Source organism: Staurois parvus, unplaced genomic scaffold (genome assembly GCF_062004578.1).
Source record: "Staurois parvus isolate SC_StPar_1 unplaced genomic scaffold, SC_StPar_1.0 ptg000267l, whole genome shotgun sequence".
In the NCBI taxonomy this organism is placed as follows: Eukaryota; Metazoa; Chordata; class Amphibia; order Anura; family Ranidae; genus Staurois; species Staurois parvus.
In genome coordinates this window covers 1762186-1779619 of record NW_028318063.1, presented here as the reverse complement: position 1 = coordinate 1779619, position 17434 = coordinate 1762186, and the positions used below count along the sequence as shown (strand labels likewise).

General features: G+C 41.5%; 1 protein-coding gene across 30 annotated transcripts in view; it reads right to left on the bottom strand.

Moving 5' to 3' along the window:
* Positions 1-16995, bottom strand: part of GPHN (gephyrin) — a 591738-nt gene extending 574743 nt beyond the window's left edge. For 6 of the 30 annotated variants that reach the window (XM_089681457.1, XM_089681461.1, XM_089681464.1 and 3 more), the window contains exon 1: positions 16703-16993. In XM_089681457.1, the coding sequence (XP_089537583.1) occupies positions 16703-16766 (64 nt within the window). In that variant the 5' untranslated portion in view covers positions 16767-16993. Of the gene's footprint in view, positions 1-16702 lie in introns of all 30 variants that reach the window. The other 24 variants (XM_089681458.1, XM_089681468.1, XM_089681472.1 and 21 more) reach the window with 10 other exon arrangements.
* Between the last annotated feature and the right edge of the window lie 439 nt (positions 16996-17434).

Sequence of the window (17434 nt, the reverse complement as noted above, 5' to 3'; positions counted from 1 at the left end):
ATTAGCAAAAATGTATTTTATTTATTTTTTAATTGCTTACGAAAATCCTATAGAGTGAGGATTAATGCCAAACATACTGAAAAATAGATTTTAAATTTACTTTAACCAAGTACACGAATTTTCAAAAGGTGCCATCCTTGGGTTGGAGAGAACCAAAAAACAGCACTTACAAAATGTAATATAAAAATCATGCGAAATGATTGAAACTAGACAAAAATTTGGGGGGCAATGCCTTATTAGCAGTCAAATTTAAAAGTAAGACCTCATTAACACAGCCAATAGGAAAGATGGCCTCCACTCATCTCTATGCCCTTGGAGGAACAGAGCGATGTCACTTCTGGCCATTTTTATTTTAAGCACTAGATCAATGCTTTTTTTTGATCCAATGCTTTACATGGTAGAGGAGAGATGTGGGGTCTTATTGACACCATATCTCTCCATAAAGAGGACCTGTCACTAATTATTTCTATCACAAGGGATGCATGCATTTCTTGTGATAAGAATAAAAGTGATTACATTTTTTTTTTTAAAAAGGGACAGTGCAAAAACAAAAAAACATTAAATTAAATGTAAAAAAAAAAAAAAGTTTAAAGTGCCCCCGTCCTTGCAAGTAGTGGTGAACGCATACATAGGCCATGCCCACATGTGTAAATGGTGTTCAAACCACACACATGAGGTATCGCCACGAACGTCAGAGCAAGAGCAATAATTTTCACACTAGACCTCCTCCGTAACTTTACACTGCTAACCTCTAGAAATTTTTAAAGCATCACCCATGGAGATTTTTTAAGTACTGCAGTTTTACACCATTCCACGAGCAATTTTAAAGCGTGACATGTTGAGTATCTATTTATTCGCCGTAACATCCCCTTTCATATTTTACAAAAAAATTGGGTATTTTTTAATCAAAGTGTATTTTTTTTTTCAAATATTCATTTTTAAAAACTGCTCATTTTGGTTTTCGGCCAAGTGTATTTTGATTTTTTGGTTTCGGTACCAGAATTTTCATTTCGGTGCACCACTCTTGGATATGTCTCTACCAATACTACTCAATCATATCTGTAACATATTAATGTTACCCCCACAGTACAAGACCAAAGACAGTACAAGACCAAAAGATAACTTGTAAAGCTTATCACTGCCCTTGCAGTTGTGAAAACATGATAATCAGTCTCCACAGTGTTTGCGGTCTGTTACGGCAGAAGAGTGCAGTGTCCTGTCCAGACAACATTGCCAAAGATAAAAGCAGTTAATTTAGAATATATTTAAAGTATTAATTTTAAAGCAAAAAAGTCAATTGCTTAGATGTCTGCATATACAGTCATGGCCAAAAATATTGGCACCCCTGCATTTCTGTCAGATAATGCACCACTTTGCCCAGGAAATTGTTGCAATTACAAATGTTTAGGCATTCTCATGTTTATTTCTTTTGTTTGTATTGGTATGACACAAAAAAGTGGAGAAACAAAAAGTCAAATCTGACACATTACATGCAAAACCCCAAAAATGGAATGGACAAAATTATTGGCACCCTCAATTTAATATTTTATATAAATTAATTTAATATACGAGATCTGATGACTTGGGCGGTACCTTAATTTGCAGGGATTTCCTCTCACTTCCTGTTTTGCTATGGGGCAGGAAGTGAAGGCAAATCTCTGCAAATGGAACAGATGATGAAAATAAAAAAAAAACTGACAGGTGTATAAACGTCTCTTACTCTATCCAAAATGAAAGAAAAAAAATGTTGCCTATAGTTCTACTTTAAATACAAAACTCTTGTATTATCCACTAAGTGACCCAGGAATGTCACAGGCTTGACAAAGGACCAACCAGTTTAGAGATGGATGCATAGGCTCGATTCACATGAATTGGAGTTATGGAAAGGCCTAATATCTAAGCAATAACACATTCCTGTTTCCCTCAGTGGGCAATCAGTTTTTTTCCCTTTTCCCTAATCCTTTAACGTCCTAAAATAATCCTATATAGTTTTCTTTCATTAGTTTTTTTTTTTATTGTGTCATTCTATTCTAGAAATACTATAAATATTAATAGGTCACTAGCAACCATAGAGAGAGCGTCCAAATCTTTTTCACACAGCCCTCATATAAAACAAGGTGGGTTATGAACATTGTTTTTTTAAAAGGTGCCTTTCAAATGAACTTTCTAAACCACTCTCGTAGGATTATTTATTAATCCTGTTGGGGGACTTTGCTCCTAAATCTACTTCTCAAATTGCTATACAAATTGACTCGCATCCTAACCCTGTCCCCTGCAGCTTCTATTTAAACACAGTAGTATGAACTATAGAAAAAAACTCACTCAAAATGATCACAATCAATACAAAAATAGTATAAACAAAACAAAAAAAAAAAAGAAAAAAAAAAAAAACAAAAACATCTGCTTGAGTCAACCTGTCTTTGTGATCAGTAAAATTAACATATCAAATGAGACTTTACATAAGAATAGAAGTAGGCTCTAGTATAATTTAGAATTAAAATAAAATTTGTGTTACATACATGGTAAAATAGAATTCAGTTCTTGTATTGGAAATTTGCAAGTAAACTCCACATATTCGATCTTATTTAGGCAAATCACTTTTACCATGTAACCTTCTTAAAGGGTGAAGGTGTTCGCTGCTCACATCCTATTGAAAATTCAGGCAATGACCTGCGGGTTTCCCAGTCCCTGCAATGCTTTAACAGTTATCCAATCAGAGGCCTGTGACACTTCCTCTCCCAAAATGACCTATTAAATACTAATAAATAGTGTTGTACACAATAATGACGTGAAATAGACAAGAAAGGCTGAGTTCACCCTTAAAAAAAAAAAAAATATGAATTCAGATATTTTTGCAGGATAAAAAGGTGCATTAATTTTTCTTATGGCAAACTCATGCAAAATGCCAGCCTTCTGAGGACAATTTCTCTAGCTCTCTGCCCGTACTCTTGACCTCTGTACAAGCTTTCAGTTATAAAACTGGAATAAATGGCAATGGACAATGAGTGCACCAATTACAGCACTCACAGTCCATTAAGAACCAAAAGGTCTGTCTGAGACAGTGGCGGATGGCACTTGTAGTTTATTCACTCACAGATCTCTGTAAATGAATGAAGCGGCAGTGCATGTGGAGCCCAGCACAGCCATGCCATTTTTTAATATGACAGCAGATGTAGGGGAGATGATCCCCGCACATTGTTGGGTGGGGCTTCAGTCTGTATAAGAGCAGTGTCTACAGCAAGTTTTTCAAAGTGCCGTATTTTCAGAAATCTTTGTTGAAGCCTATAACCTTTCACTGACAGAGGAGTTTATTTTTAGCATACATGCTCAAACACATTTTTTAAATGGACCACTTAAAACCTCGCATTACATATTCTCTGAAAGGAAAGGACTCATAGAAAAAAAGAAAATATGGTAGTTAAATTTTTTTTATATTGCACAAAAATCTCCAAATTTCCTGTAAAAACATTAAAAGAGGAGACAGAGCTGAGTAAATAGATAGCAAATATGTCGAGACGAACGTTTATCAAGCCACTGCGACAAAACTACAATAATTTAAATTATCTATAGCCAACACTTTGGGGAGACTTACAGCTTTTTTGTTTTTTAATTTTACCCGTATTTTTTTTTTTTAAAACTTTAAAGGGGCTGATAAGGTTTTGAGCTTTATGATCTGGGAAAAAAAAGCAGGCAGAGGGCCTATCCCTTGGTCCCTCCTGTCCATTCTTGAGGCTCCAATGCAAGGCTCAGAAATACAGGCCGCGATACAACTTACATTCCCAACAAACGCCCCGAACCAGTTGGTTGCACGACGGCTTATGACAAGGAATTTATCAATATCCCGACACCTTATCTCACCCAAATTTTTAACTCTTTCCTCAAGGGAGGCAAAGTGGACTCTGACACCCCAACAGCAGGGATCTGTAAGATTCCAAAACCTAATTTGGACCATACCTCATGGGCCAGCTTCAGGCTCATTTCTTTACTGAACCTGGATGCCAAACTTTTTGGGAAGATATTGGCAACCAGACTTAACGAGAAAATTCCTGGGCTGGAAAGGAGTAGGCAAGTTTCATGCCACATTGTCAGGCCACGGACAACACACGATGAGTTCTTCACTCGATCCACCTGTATAGATTACAAAACCAATGGACCTTCTATTTAACTCTTGACATTCAAAAAGTGTGTCTTGGTCGTGCCTCATACCGCTGGGTCTGGGGCTTTGGCCCTCACTTGCTGGCTTGGATAGCCATTTATATGAGAAACCCAAAGTCTCATGGACCTGGAATCAGGTCTCCTCTCTCTATACAGAGGGGTACACAACAGGGGTGTCCGCTATCCCCTCTGCTATTCGCCTTAGCGATGGAGCCATTGGCCATCTCGGTCAGAGCCTCTGACGTGCAGGGAGTGGAAGTTGCAGGATACCACCACAAGATTAGCCTATTTGCTGATGACATTCAGTTGTCCTTTATCAACCCAGCGATATCTCTTCCTAACATGGTCAAGCTGCTTAAGGACTTCTCAACTCTGTCTGCGCTACACATTAATAACTCTTAAGTGCAAAGCCCTGAATATATCCAAGACCAACTACACTTCATTCAAGCAAACTACTCCTATTAGTCACTTCAAGGGTGCCTTCCATATCTTACCCCCACGCATTACTCTCTTTACGAGGTAACTTTTGGCCCGCTCCTATGTCAGTTATCCTCGACCCTGGAGTCATGGAAACTATATCAAATAGCTTGGTTGGGCAGGACTGCAGCCTTTAAAATGACACTCCTTCCAAAGATTCTATTCGGACCCTCCTGGTTAGTGTTCCTCCACACATTCTTGGATCCATTCAATAACTGCGTCTTAAGTTTAATCAGGTAGAACAATAAACCCATGATTTCCACAAAAGTCCTCTTTTGGGATAAATCTCAGGGGGGCTTGGCAATGCCCCTGATTCAACATTATTATAGGGAGGCACAACTCGCCCCTTTGGCAGCCTGTAATGCAACATCTAATATGCCGCTGTAGGTGAATATTGAAGCTTATCCTGTGGCTCCTATTGCGATACACAGACTCCTATGGATTCTTCCGGATTTGCATAAACACATCTCCAACCCCATATTAAGACACCTGCTAAAGATTTGAGATTCAAGTAGGTTTTTGGGGAAATTGATCTCTCCCTATTTTCCATTGGCTGCCTTACTTCACAACCCTTCCTTTAATCCCAGCATGTAGGAGCCTGGCCGCTTTTGGTTTCCACCACATTCAAGACCTCCTAACCCTGAAGGGGATCCTGACCTATAATGCGTTTGGCACTTCCCTCAAGATTCCCCCACCAGAGCGGTTTTCACTACCTCTAATTGCGCAACTTTGTTCACTCCCATTTGAAGCACACAGCCTCCATACTCACCCTCACTTCTTTTGAGAGCACCTGCCATACTGATCCTTTGGAAAAAGGTATTTTATCTTTGAACCACAAATCGTGGCTATCTGGGGACATGTCTGTTAAATAGGAGGTAGACTTTTAGGGACTGCACTGGAAGCTTATCAATGGTCTCAAATTTGGGACACGGTCGCACATGGGTCGATTGATTCAAATTTTTTGGAGGCTAATTATAAACTCATGCTGCGCTGGTGAAATTCAACCGAGGCGCCAGAGAGCGATGTTTCCACGGCGGTGGTTCAGCTGGTACATGTGTGGTAGGAGTGTCCCAGGATAAAAAGATTCTGGACCCGGATATACTAACTCATTTACATGGTTTTGGATGCCAGTATTTCTAAGAACCCTTATGCCTCCTCTAGTAAATATTGCTGACAGCACACCACAATTGTAATATTTTCATTGTACCTAGGGCTTTGCTTTCTTATGTCAGAGTCTCTAAAAAGGAGAACAGTGAGCAGCATAGTAGCAACATCACCGAATTGCATTGCAAATATTTTAAGACTAGCAATACCTTAGATCTCATGCTACAGATAAAGCTGCATACCGTTTGTAATAAAAGGCAGTGTAAAAAACGTTTTTTTCATCTGTTTCCCAGAAGTCACATGACCTCACAGCTTCATGTGCTGGGTGGCTACTGTTAATGCCAAGAACAGTGAAGAATTCCCAAAATAGCGATGTCACCCAAAGACCTAGGAATTGTTGAAATCCATTCAAAGCAGCCATCCAGGACTAAGGGTTGTGCAGCATTGGTAGAAGACTGGCAACATTTAAAGGTTACTTAATAGCTGGCCTATCCTTCTTTAACATTTTTAAATATTCCCTAAAACATAGCAAATCTTCACTTCTGAATTAATGGCCACTTTAAAAGCACAATTCAACTCCAGTTTGGGGAGGTCACACACACTGATCTTCATAGGGGCACAGATTCCCTCAATGACCTGTGGGTTTCCCAGGCCCTGCAATGCTTAGGTTACTGAGCTTTGAGAGGTAATAAATATTTTAAATGGTGAAGCCAGAAAAAAAAAAAAAAAATCAGCAGCAGGCCAGTGTGTTGCAACTGACCCGGATTTAGCATACAATGAGTGAATCATTTGGAGAAAGCCTGAAACACCTAATTATTGAGGCCAGCAGCAATAGAATAGCTGAGCTTTTAGGTATATGTAGGCTCAGCTATGTAAGTGACTTTAGAAAGTATTACCATAGAGTTTAATATATAAAACTATGTCAAATGCACTAAAAAAAAAAAAAAAGTACATGCAGTTTACATGTGCTCCCACTGAAGTCTAAAGGGCAAAAAAAAAACAAAAAACAAAACAAAAAACAAAAAAAACACGTTGCAACGGCACCAAAGAAGCACCTGCACCTTTTCAAAAATGTGCGGCACTGCATTGATGTGATTGGGCACCATAGAGACTAATGTAATTTCTACTGACATGCAGTGGAGTGCAACCGTACACACAGGAGAAAAGTACAAATGTTAACGAGGCCTAATATAAAGGAAAATGTCCTATCCCCATTTTGCCAATAGGTGAACAGAAAACAACAGAACAGAAAAAACAGAGGTGCAATGCTACGGTCAACCACTCCTCCCTCTCGTCCCATTCCCCCCCAACTCCACACAACCCTTACCCAGAACTGCTGTCTTCTGCTCCTCGTCTCCCATCCAACACTGCAGCCCCCCCACTTCTCAGCCCCTATTCTGTACCCAACTCAACTCCTTCGCTCTCCTGCTGCTCAACCCCTCACCTAGCGTTGTTGTCCCAACCCCTTCCCTTCATACAATGCTGCAATCCTCCACCCCTCACCCCCATCCTATGCTGGGGTCCCCTGCTCCAAACCCCCCCATCACACTGGAATCCCCCAATCCTCACCCCTCCACCCAACACTGTGGCCCCACCCCCTCAGCACTGCATCCTGCAATGAGGTCCCCCACGCCTCACACCCCCATCCAACATTGCTGTTCCCACTCTTCACCCCTCCCCCCATCTAATGCCTCAACTTGCCAATAAAAATACAACTAAGAGTGCAAAAATTAAAAAAAAAAAAAAAAAAAAAACACTATACATCTATGGCACATTATTGTTCAATCTCAGCTTTCTTATACTTGAAAACTGACACAAAAGATGAATTAAGAAGGTTTTGAATGAATAACTCCTGTAAAAAGGGTCTTATTTATAAAGTTGACAAATCACCAAACATTCACAAGTGGTTAAACCAGTATTAAACGTGCCTTTTTTTTCTTTTCTTTTTTTAATTAAAACATACTAAGCAGTCCGATAAACATGATCCATTACTTACTCTGAAAAATATGTGAGCCCAAATACAGACAATAGTTCCTATTTACAACCCTGGGTACAGCTTCCCTGAACTTCCGGTGGAGGAGAGCATGTACTGTGTTTCAGGTCACAAGGAGCAGCTTAGGTGCCAGAAGTAACCAAAACGTTGCTTGGACAAGGAGGGAATGATGGGGGAACAACTTGCCGTGTGTTTGTATTGACACACAACATATAGCACACAGCATCCAAGCAGCTCTAGTCCCAGCCGGAAGAGAACATGCAGGGATGGCTCCATAGGACCATGCAAGGGAAAGGAATCATCCTGAAACCAGAAGGTGGAGCAAGTGCTGAGAGGACCAGTGGAATTTGTGATCAACAAAGGGTTAAAAACGACCCTTGCCCAGCACTGCAAGGGTCAAATGTTCATTTAGTCTAAGGGTGAAGAGATAAGTGTATTACGTGTGATGGGTCCACCACAGCGTCATATATATATATATATATATATATAAAAATCAATAGATCAAAACAACTTGCTATGGGGCACCTAAGTAGGCTCACTCCAGAGATGCTGCTCTGCAACTCGGCCTCCCCCCCTGTGAGAGCCAAATGGTGCCAATTAGGGGAAAGAGAACCCACAGAGCATAGGCTCAGGTAAGTATTGGGGGGGGGGTGCTGCACACAGGAGGCTTTTTACCTTCATGAATAGAATGCATGAAGATAAAATACCTTGAAGCTTTAGAACTACAGTACTTTAATACTTAGTACAAGTAGCAAAGTGCAGCAACCAAAGGGATTTGCATTTATTGGATCCAGGGAACCCCATAAAAGTGTCTGTCAATTCTCTCCTTGCACCATTTTAACCCCTTTACACCCGCTGAAGCCTGCACTTGAAATGAGCTGATGCCTGAGGCCAATAGGAGGGGCGTCCAATCTTTCAGCTCTGTGATTGGTTGTACAGGGTTGTCATTGGGAGCCTGTCTTACCGGCACCTAATCATCTATATGTGACCATAAGCTGATGGTGACAGGTCAGGGTCAAAGTTCTGGGAGCACCGCAGCGTTAGTCACCACCAGTGGTGTCACATATGTCCCATCAACAATGTTTCTTCAGGATCAGTAAAATCACATCTTCGTCCTTGGAGCGTGCATACCTTTGACCATTACCAAAGTATTATGGGACATAATGACACCGTTAAGAATTTCAAGAAAATGGCACCATTGTCCCTGATAAAATATAGGATTAGTGAACCTTGGCATAATGCTGTAGTAAAGTGGTTTTTGAATGGAAGTGTATTAAGGAAGGGGAAAAAAAAAAAAGGATTATGTTAAACAGAAATTAAGGTGGCACTTTCCCAGGAGTATCTATTACACATTCTAGCCTGGTATAAACATTCCAAAGTGTCAGGAAGGCCTCTTGCACACGGCCGGTTGAGTCTGTAACTGCAAATGTACTTCGTCTTTGCAGCCAGGTAACCCAGATGCAGCTGCCATTGACATGAATGGCTATGCGCTGCTGTACTCATGTACACGTCTGCACACTGTACTTGTCAGGGACATCCCCAAGGTTGGTGTCACCCGGTGCGGTAACACTTGCTGTCACCCCTCCGACGATCTCCCGCAAGATGGATCGGATCTGCGGATTGAGCATAATGGATCGGAGTCCGATCCATTATGCTCCCCAATCCGTAGATCTGATCCATCTTGCGGGAGATCGTCAGCTTGCAACCTATACAGGGTTAACTGATCTTTCAACACAGGTCCGGTCTGCACATGCTCGAGAAGTGATGTCAGATGGAGGAGGTTCCTGCTATCGCGGCCGCATTTCCTGGTTACAAACAAGTCCCGGATCTTGCACAGCCTTACCTAGATCAGTTAACCCCATATAGGTTGCAAGCCGACGATCCCCGCTAGATGGATCGGATCTGCGGATTGGGGATCATAGTGGATCAGACTCGGATCCATTCAGCTCAATCCGCAGATCCGATTCATCTTGTGGGGATCGTCGGCTTGCTTTAAAACTTTCCTTTTCGTGGAGCTGGTGGAGAGGGTCCGGTGTCACCCCGTGTGATAGCTGTCACTCGACGCGGCCTGCACCCGCCTAGGGACGCTACTGGTACCTGTATAATATACAGGTTAAAATGACAGTGTATGGAAACACTAACAATAAACCACCCTTAGCTTTTCCCCTTATTTGCTCCCTTTTGGTATGTTAAAGCGGAACTTTAGCCTTTAGCAAGGAACATATATTTCACATTACAAATTATGCTACCAAAATGAGTGTGTGCTGTAAATTGCCTCCAGCATTACAACTGTGTCTTTTTGCTGCAGGCTGCAATTCTGCTAAAGCCCAAAGCCCCTGAGAAGCAGAAAATATTTAGGTTGTCAGCAGATCAGCTTCTAATGGCTCTGATTTTCAGCACAGTGTCAAAAATTAGAGAGCAACTGAGCATGTGCAGAGCAGGGTAAGGCAGTGTATTACTGGATTTTAAACAGTATAGGCACTTATTTATAATGTTTTACATAGCTAGACCTGCAAAAGGGGTCAGCCTGACGTGATCTAGCAGGACTTAAAGTGGTTCTAAGGCTAGGTTCACATCTGTGCAGGTGGTGCCGCTGTGGATCCGCACAAAAATCCATGCATCTGCACCACCCGAACAGAAGAATGTGGACCCGCGGGTGGGTGCCATTAATTCTAATGGCACGCCGCCTGCACTGGAAATTGCAACCGCACTGGGAACCGAGGTTCTTGTGAGGGCTGCGGGTTCCAAATAAATACAGGGACTTCTTCCCTCGTGCCCACGCAAAACGTGGCAGCATATATGTGAACCAGGGCTACAGGATCAATACTTTTTACCTCCACGCATTCTAAAAATTCTTCTGTATGTAGCAGCCCACACAGCCTCCCCCCCCCCCCCACGGCACTTACCTGAGCCCCGTCCAGATTCAGCAATGACAACAAGAGCCTCAGTTCCCTGTGGACTCTCACTCCTGATTGGTTGAGGCAGCAGCGGTAGCCAGTGAGTCCTGCTGCTGTCAATCACAGCCTGTATACCAATCAGGAGAGGGAGGGGGCGAGGCCAAGCTGAAGCTCTGTGTGAATGGACACGCAGAACCGCGGCTTGAGAGCACGCCTACTCAGGTAAACGAACGTTCCACTTCCAATATACTATTATATCTATTTGCCAAACAAAAAGGAAACAAAAAAACAAAAAAGCGCTTCATCTAGCTAGAAATAGTTAGAAAGTTATAAGCATTGTTCCGTGCTATTTTGCTGGACTACAAAACACATCCACCTGCTATGGAGAAGAGAGGGAGCTGTATAAGCTATAATACACCCCAAAAACAAATGTGTAATACATTGCAGCATACCAGTCCCAAAATATGGTAGCTGCATTAGTTTTCTTTTTTTTGTTTAGGCTTTTTTTCTCCATGACCAGCCAGTTACACATTTCCTGACTTAGGGTGTCCCCACACTGGATAAACGAACAATGGAGACACCCCTGGACAGCAGCTTTTTTCAGTCTGGGAAGAGTGTTGTGTTAAAGTAGCAGATTAAGATGGACATGACTAACAAATTAAAGCCAAATTCCAGCTTACAGATTGGTCTGTTAAGTTCCACTTTCAAAAAGTGTGAGCAGGCAAGCTCTTCATTGCAATGTTTCTTCTGCAATAAAAAAAAAAAAACCTACCTACTTGCTCACAGTCTTCCTTGAAAGGTACACTGAGCGCCTGGGAGTCAGGATGACTTTATTACTGTACATGTGAAGGAATTACATTATTCCATGCTAGCCAATGAGGATGGTCACAGCCCAGCAGCCGAAAGTAGCCAGGTAGAAGATGCCAGCACCAACGAGGGGCATCAAACCGTTGAAGCAGAGGTAAGAAACGCTCCCTTTAGTTCTGCTTTAACAGAAGCTGAAAAATAACTTACTGGCCAAAGCACAACAGAAATGAAAAGGAGAAAAAAGCCCCTGAAAACCAAAAACTGTATGATAATTTATTGCTGGTGGATTTAATATAGTTTTTAACTAATCCTAACACAATGTTATTTAGTTCTAGCACACTACCTTAGGTGACAACAAAGCTCAGTAGGAGGGTGTTAATGGCAGGATTACCAGGATCATTTTATTTGTTTTTGTGTTTAATACCATTCTAAGTAGTCCTAACACACTCCCTGTCCTAGGTTGATGCTGCTGTTCAATAAACATCCTGGGACAGGAAAAGTGCTAAGGGCAGGATTGCCAGGTGAAAATAAAAGGGAGAAAATGTGAAAAAAGAAAAACAAATGCAGCCACATCTAAAGATGAGCAAACTGCAATATTCTCAAGTTTTGTTTTTGAGTTTAGATATACTTTAAAGCAGTAGTCCTCATGCACACTGGATATTTTTACAGCGGCTGTTTTTGAAGTTTTTTCTACAGCCAGTAAACTCCGCAGCATGTTATCCTATGTGTGCATGCACACAGACTGTAATCAGCGTTTTTGGCAAGAAAACCCCCCCCCCCAAAAAAAAAAAAAACCCCAAAAACCCCCCCAAAAAAAAACCACCACAGGACTAGTGGGTTTCTAGAGGAGTTTTTTAGCTGTAAAAACGCTCTAATTCTGCAAAACGCGGTGAATCACTGCAAACAAGCATTTTTGGACTTTCGTGTGAGAAAAAAAAAAAAGTGCTAAAAACCACAAACGCGGAAAAAAAACGTGTCTAAACACTAATGCAAAAACGCTAAAAAAAAAACGCACATTTTTAACGTGACTTTACACGGCTAATTTTACCAGCATTATTAAAATGCCCTGTATGCATGGAGCCTTAAACCTAAACCCAAAAATTTAATATAATGCAGCTTACCAATCATTAGATTTCTTTTTTTGGCTCCCCCCCCCCTTTGTTTTCACCTGCTGATCTGGCCAATAACATACCTCCTGTATTAAGGTGCCTAAACTCTGGATGAAGGAGCAACCGAGACACCTTTGGGCAGCAGTATTGTCAGCCTGGGGGAAGTAGAATGTTAGATGTGCTAGCAGACTTATAAACTGAAGTCAAACTCCAGCTAACACTTTATATTTATCACTTTATCAGTAACATCAGTAACATCAAACAGTTTTGTTCCTTTTGGGATAAAAGGTTTTACTTAGATAAATAATTAAAAACGTAAGCACCCCAATCACTGGTAACTGGTTTGTCTGAATGGTTAGCACTTCTGCCGAGCAGCACTAGGGCCATCGGCTTGAATCTTAACCATGGCACAACCTGTATGGAGTTTGCATGTTCTCCCTGTACCTGCGTGGGTTTCCTCTGGGTACTCCGTTTTCCTCCCACACTCATGCTGGTAGGTTATTTGACTCCTGTCTAAGTTGACCCTAGTATGGGTATGTGTGAGAGTTAGGGATCATAGATTGTAAGATCCTCGAGGGCAGGGACTAATGTGAATGTATAGTATAGATTTAAAGTGCTGTGTAAATTGAGGGCATTATAAGTACCTGAAATAAATAAATAAAACCCTCTAACTGCTACACCTGCAGGACAGCTTGTTCTGTTGAAAAACTTGATGGAAGCATCATCAAGTGAAAATACAAGGACAGAAAGCCTAAAAAGAAAACAAATGCAGCCCTCACATCTAAGAACTGGCAAGCAGTGATATAATAAAATGTTAGCTCTTGGGTCTAATACCACTTAAAAGAATATGTAAACCCAGCATGTCCTATTCCTGATATGTCCCTGCTGTAGCATGTACTTGTTTGAAAAAGAATCCTTTTTGTATTGGTTCCTTTGTGTGAAATCCTTGGTGTTACTGTCGGTCTCTCTGCTTTCCTATTAAAAATTGACCACACTAGGCATGAGAGCACAGAGAGGTCAGTTTTCTGGCTGTGCTGGGGGCTAATCCAATGATCAGACTTGCACTCACAGGCCTGTCCCTCCCCTCTGCACAGCCATTCACTGGGATGACCTCTGACCTGCTGTTTCTACTCCCCCAGCTCTCTGAGCTCCTTATGCAGCTGAGAACAGAAGGTGATCACTTATGGAGAAAAAAAAAAAAGGGGGGAAAAGGGTATTTATAATATTTTTATAAGTATACATAAATGTTTTGCCTTTCATTTCTACTTAAAACTGTATGGGTTGTTTTACAAGTTGAGGGTTTTCATATACTTTAATGTTACCCGCAACAAAAAAATACCACATTCTGGGAGCATACTATTCATATGAAATCTACATACTACAGCCATAAATCAGTTAAATAAATAGCAGTGAGACGTATATTCACCTTGGAAAAGAGAAAAAGAAAAAAATCTGCACAGTAAATAACATTACTTAAATAATGTATGTTGAAAGAAACATATGGGGCCCAAAGAACTAATTTATTAAATGTGTTATGTCCAATCAATACACCAAGTTTTAAGGCAGATTTAGCTATGGGTTTCAAATCAATCAGCACAGAAAATAAATCACACTTTACGCTCTCTCTGTGCATACCAAATTATAGTAAAAGAACAAAAAAAAAAAAAAATGTAGGTATGTATACACACACACATATATATATATATATATATATATATATATATATATATATATATATATACACACACACACACAAACAGTATGTTTTCATTGTTTGTTTATATATTTGTCAGCTTGAGTATTCTAATTGCATTACCATTACATAACTATTACAACGCACCGACACATAGCCAGAGGTTGTATCATGGATGGCACACTGGAAGATACATTGTTTCATTTGCATTTCTATACTGAGATGGCTGGTGGGAGCCAAGCAGCTTGGATTCAGCACCACTACACAGGAACAGCTCCATGATAGGAATCAAGGGGGGGGGGGGAGATTGGTAGGGGAATTCCCAGAATACATTCTCTTTTCACCTGGATTTCATTTCACAAAAATAAGATCACAGCAAGAAAAACATAGTGGAGACGTGCTTATTTATTGCACTAGACGTATCATGAACAGATCATCTGTCAGCAAGGAATCTAGGCTGTCGCCAACAGAGGTAGAGCCCACCATAGGGGAAAGCATGGTCAGCTGCAACGTCTGCATTGTACTCCATAAAAAAAAAAAAAATCTGCATCTTAAAGCTGGAAATCTGCCTTGTACAATCATATCAGCGCCTGCAAATCCATTTCAGCTCGCCGCTTGCTCCGACAGATTTCCCCCCCCCCACCCCCTTTTCTCAGCAGCACACATAACAATAGCAAATTTTTTTTTTTTGTTTTGAATGGAATCCCCTTACATTGCAGATTTTCTGTCATCATCCTCTAAATAATATATCCAGATCACTCAATTCAGGGCTCTCACTGCCTTTTTTTGTACGTCACTGAGCTTGAAACTCCAATGCCTCCCCGTTTGGAGAGGGGGGGGGGGAATAAATAAATATATAAATCACGCTGACGGGAGAAAAAAAAAACGAGATCTAGAGGAAGAGAGATGGAGGATGGGAAGCTTTTGCTTCAGATCTATATTAAAATGGCAATCTGATAAAAAAAAAAGAAAAAACATTTACACACATACACATGTATGTGATGACAACAGATCTTGTATCAGATGTTGTACATAATAAGAAGAAAAAATATTCTACAGATGAGCATATCCAAAAGATATATTCATGTTCTAAGGATGATCGTGTGAGATCAGTCATAATCAATTAAAAATATTATTATTAGTGTTCTAAAGGAGTATTGGTATTAAAAAAATACACATACAACAGATATTGTACTGTAGTACAGAGCAAGAAAAAAAGATTGTACAGATACAATCATTCTAAAGATGATCATAGAAGATCAATAATAAAATATTATTAATTCAAAAGATTATTATTGGATATTATATATATATATATATATATATATATATATATATATATATATATACACACATATACATACACACACACACACACACACACACACATATATATACATACATGCATCTTGTACTGTACATAAGAAAAGAGATTCTACAGAGGATCATATCTAAAGATAAAATCATATTTCTAAAGTTGATGAGATAAATAATTTTTAAAAAAATAGGTTATAAAGATGATTATTGGTATTAAAAAAAAAAAGATCTAGAGGAAGAGATTAAAGACTGGGATGCCTTCAGATCTAAGAGTGGCAATCTGCTTGATTTAAAAAGAAAAAAAAATCCCCATACAGAGCGCCACCGGACTACTGTGCATGGGAAAGCACCGGATCTTGTACAACGAGAGAGATTCTAAAGATGATAGTTAATATATATTATAGGAAAAAAGGGGGGGGGGGGGGATCTGCATGAAAGAAGTGTCAGAGGAGCGTATTCTGCTGGCTGGGCCGCCGTGTTCCCTGTCCGGTGGTCAGAACAGCTTTGTTAGCACTGACAATAAAGATCTGCTACTGTATGTCCCCCACCACTGCAGCGTCCACGGTGGAGGAGAGGGGTCCTCTGTACATGACTGCAATCCTTGTGTGGTCTCCATGGGTGGATTTCCCCATCCTCCAGCAGGCAATGTATATACAGACGTGTGCCACATTCACACATCATGGAGCCTCCTTAGGAAGGGATCTCCATCGCCACCATTAAAATGAATTCATTAAACCCCCAAATCGGCCTAGAATGGGATGGGAATGAGCCGGCCGAGCCCGGTCCTGGGAACAGCATGGGATGGCAATGGCATCACCTAGACATGGAAGGTTCTAGGGGGGGGATGGATGGTCCAGATGTAGGACATACACGGATCTATGGGATCCATAGCCATCTGATGACAGCAAGGACATCCATCTTCCCCCTCCTATGGGCTGCACACTCCATGCAGCTGCCAATGATGGAGAGGTGTGCAAAATGGCCCCGAATGTACTGGGAGTAGGGGCGAGCGGAGCCAGGCCGCTGTGGGGAGGATGGCTCTGCCATATTGCCGGGTGCAGGGAGGAGGGCAGGAGGCGCACACACGCTCCGCACACACACTCACCACATACACACACACGGCGGTAACGGACGACACGGCCGGCTTTACCTGTCAGCACCCCGACGCGGATTTGGTGGTCGTGATTAGTGAGGATCATGCCCTCGGCCGCCATCTTCCTTCCGCCGGAGCTGCGGTCACCGGCCGTTCACCGAGTAGGAGGAAAAACCTGGGCTAGAAGAGCGGAGAGCCAAGGCGAGAGAGCCGAGCGACGAGCACATCCACCCCGGCCGAAGGGAAAGACGGAGAACTCTGAAGAAGGGGTGGAGGGGGGAGGAGGCAGCCAGGCGTGAGCAGCGCACGGCCGATAGTATGGAGCGAGGATACCTTCGCCGGCTTCACCCTGGAGACAGACAGTGTGCTGTGTGCGGATGTGTGTGCTGCTCCAGGTGTTCGGGCATCATGTGCGATCTGTCATCACACTGCACGCCAGGCGGGGGATAGGAAGTGCAGACTGTGGCCTCACCATGGAAGGTGGACTTCTCACATACCTCGCCGGGCACACGTCCTGCTTTACTCCCACCTTTATTTATATAAATTGGTAGAAATCATTATTTGTTCAAAATATTGTGGAATGACAAGAAAAAAATGTGCAATAAATCCAAGAAGAAGAGAGAGATCACACCGAACAGCCTGTGACAGATATACAGGCACATCCAAGAAGGAAATCGAGGGATTAGAACATAAATTGTAGCAGACATGGCACCACCGACTACATCCTTTATATTTTTATATTGTGCTTTGTTGTTATTTGATTTTTACTTTTTATGTTTACTTATTGAT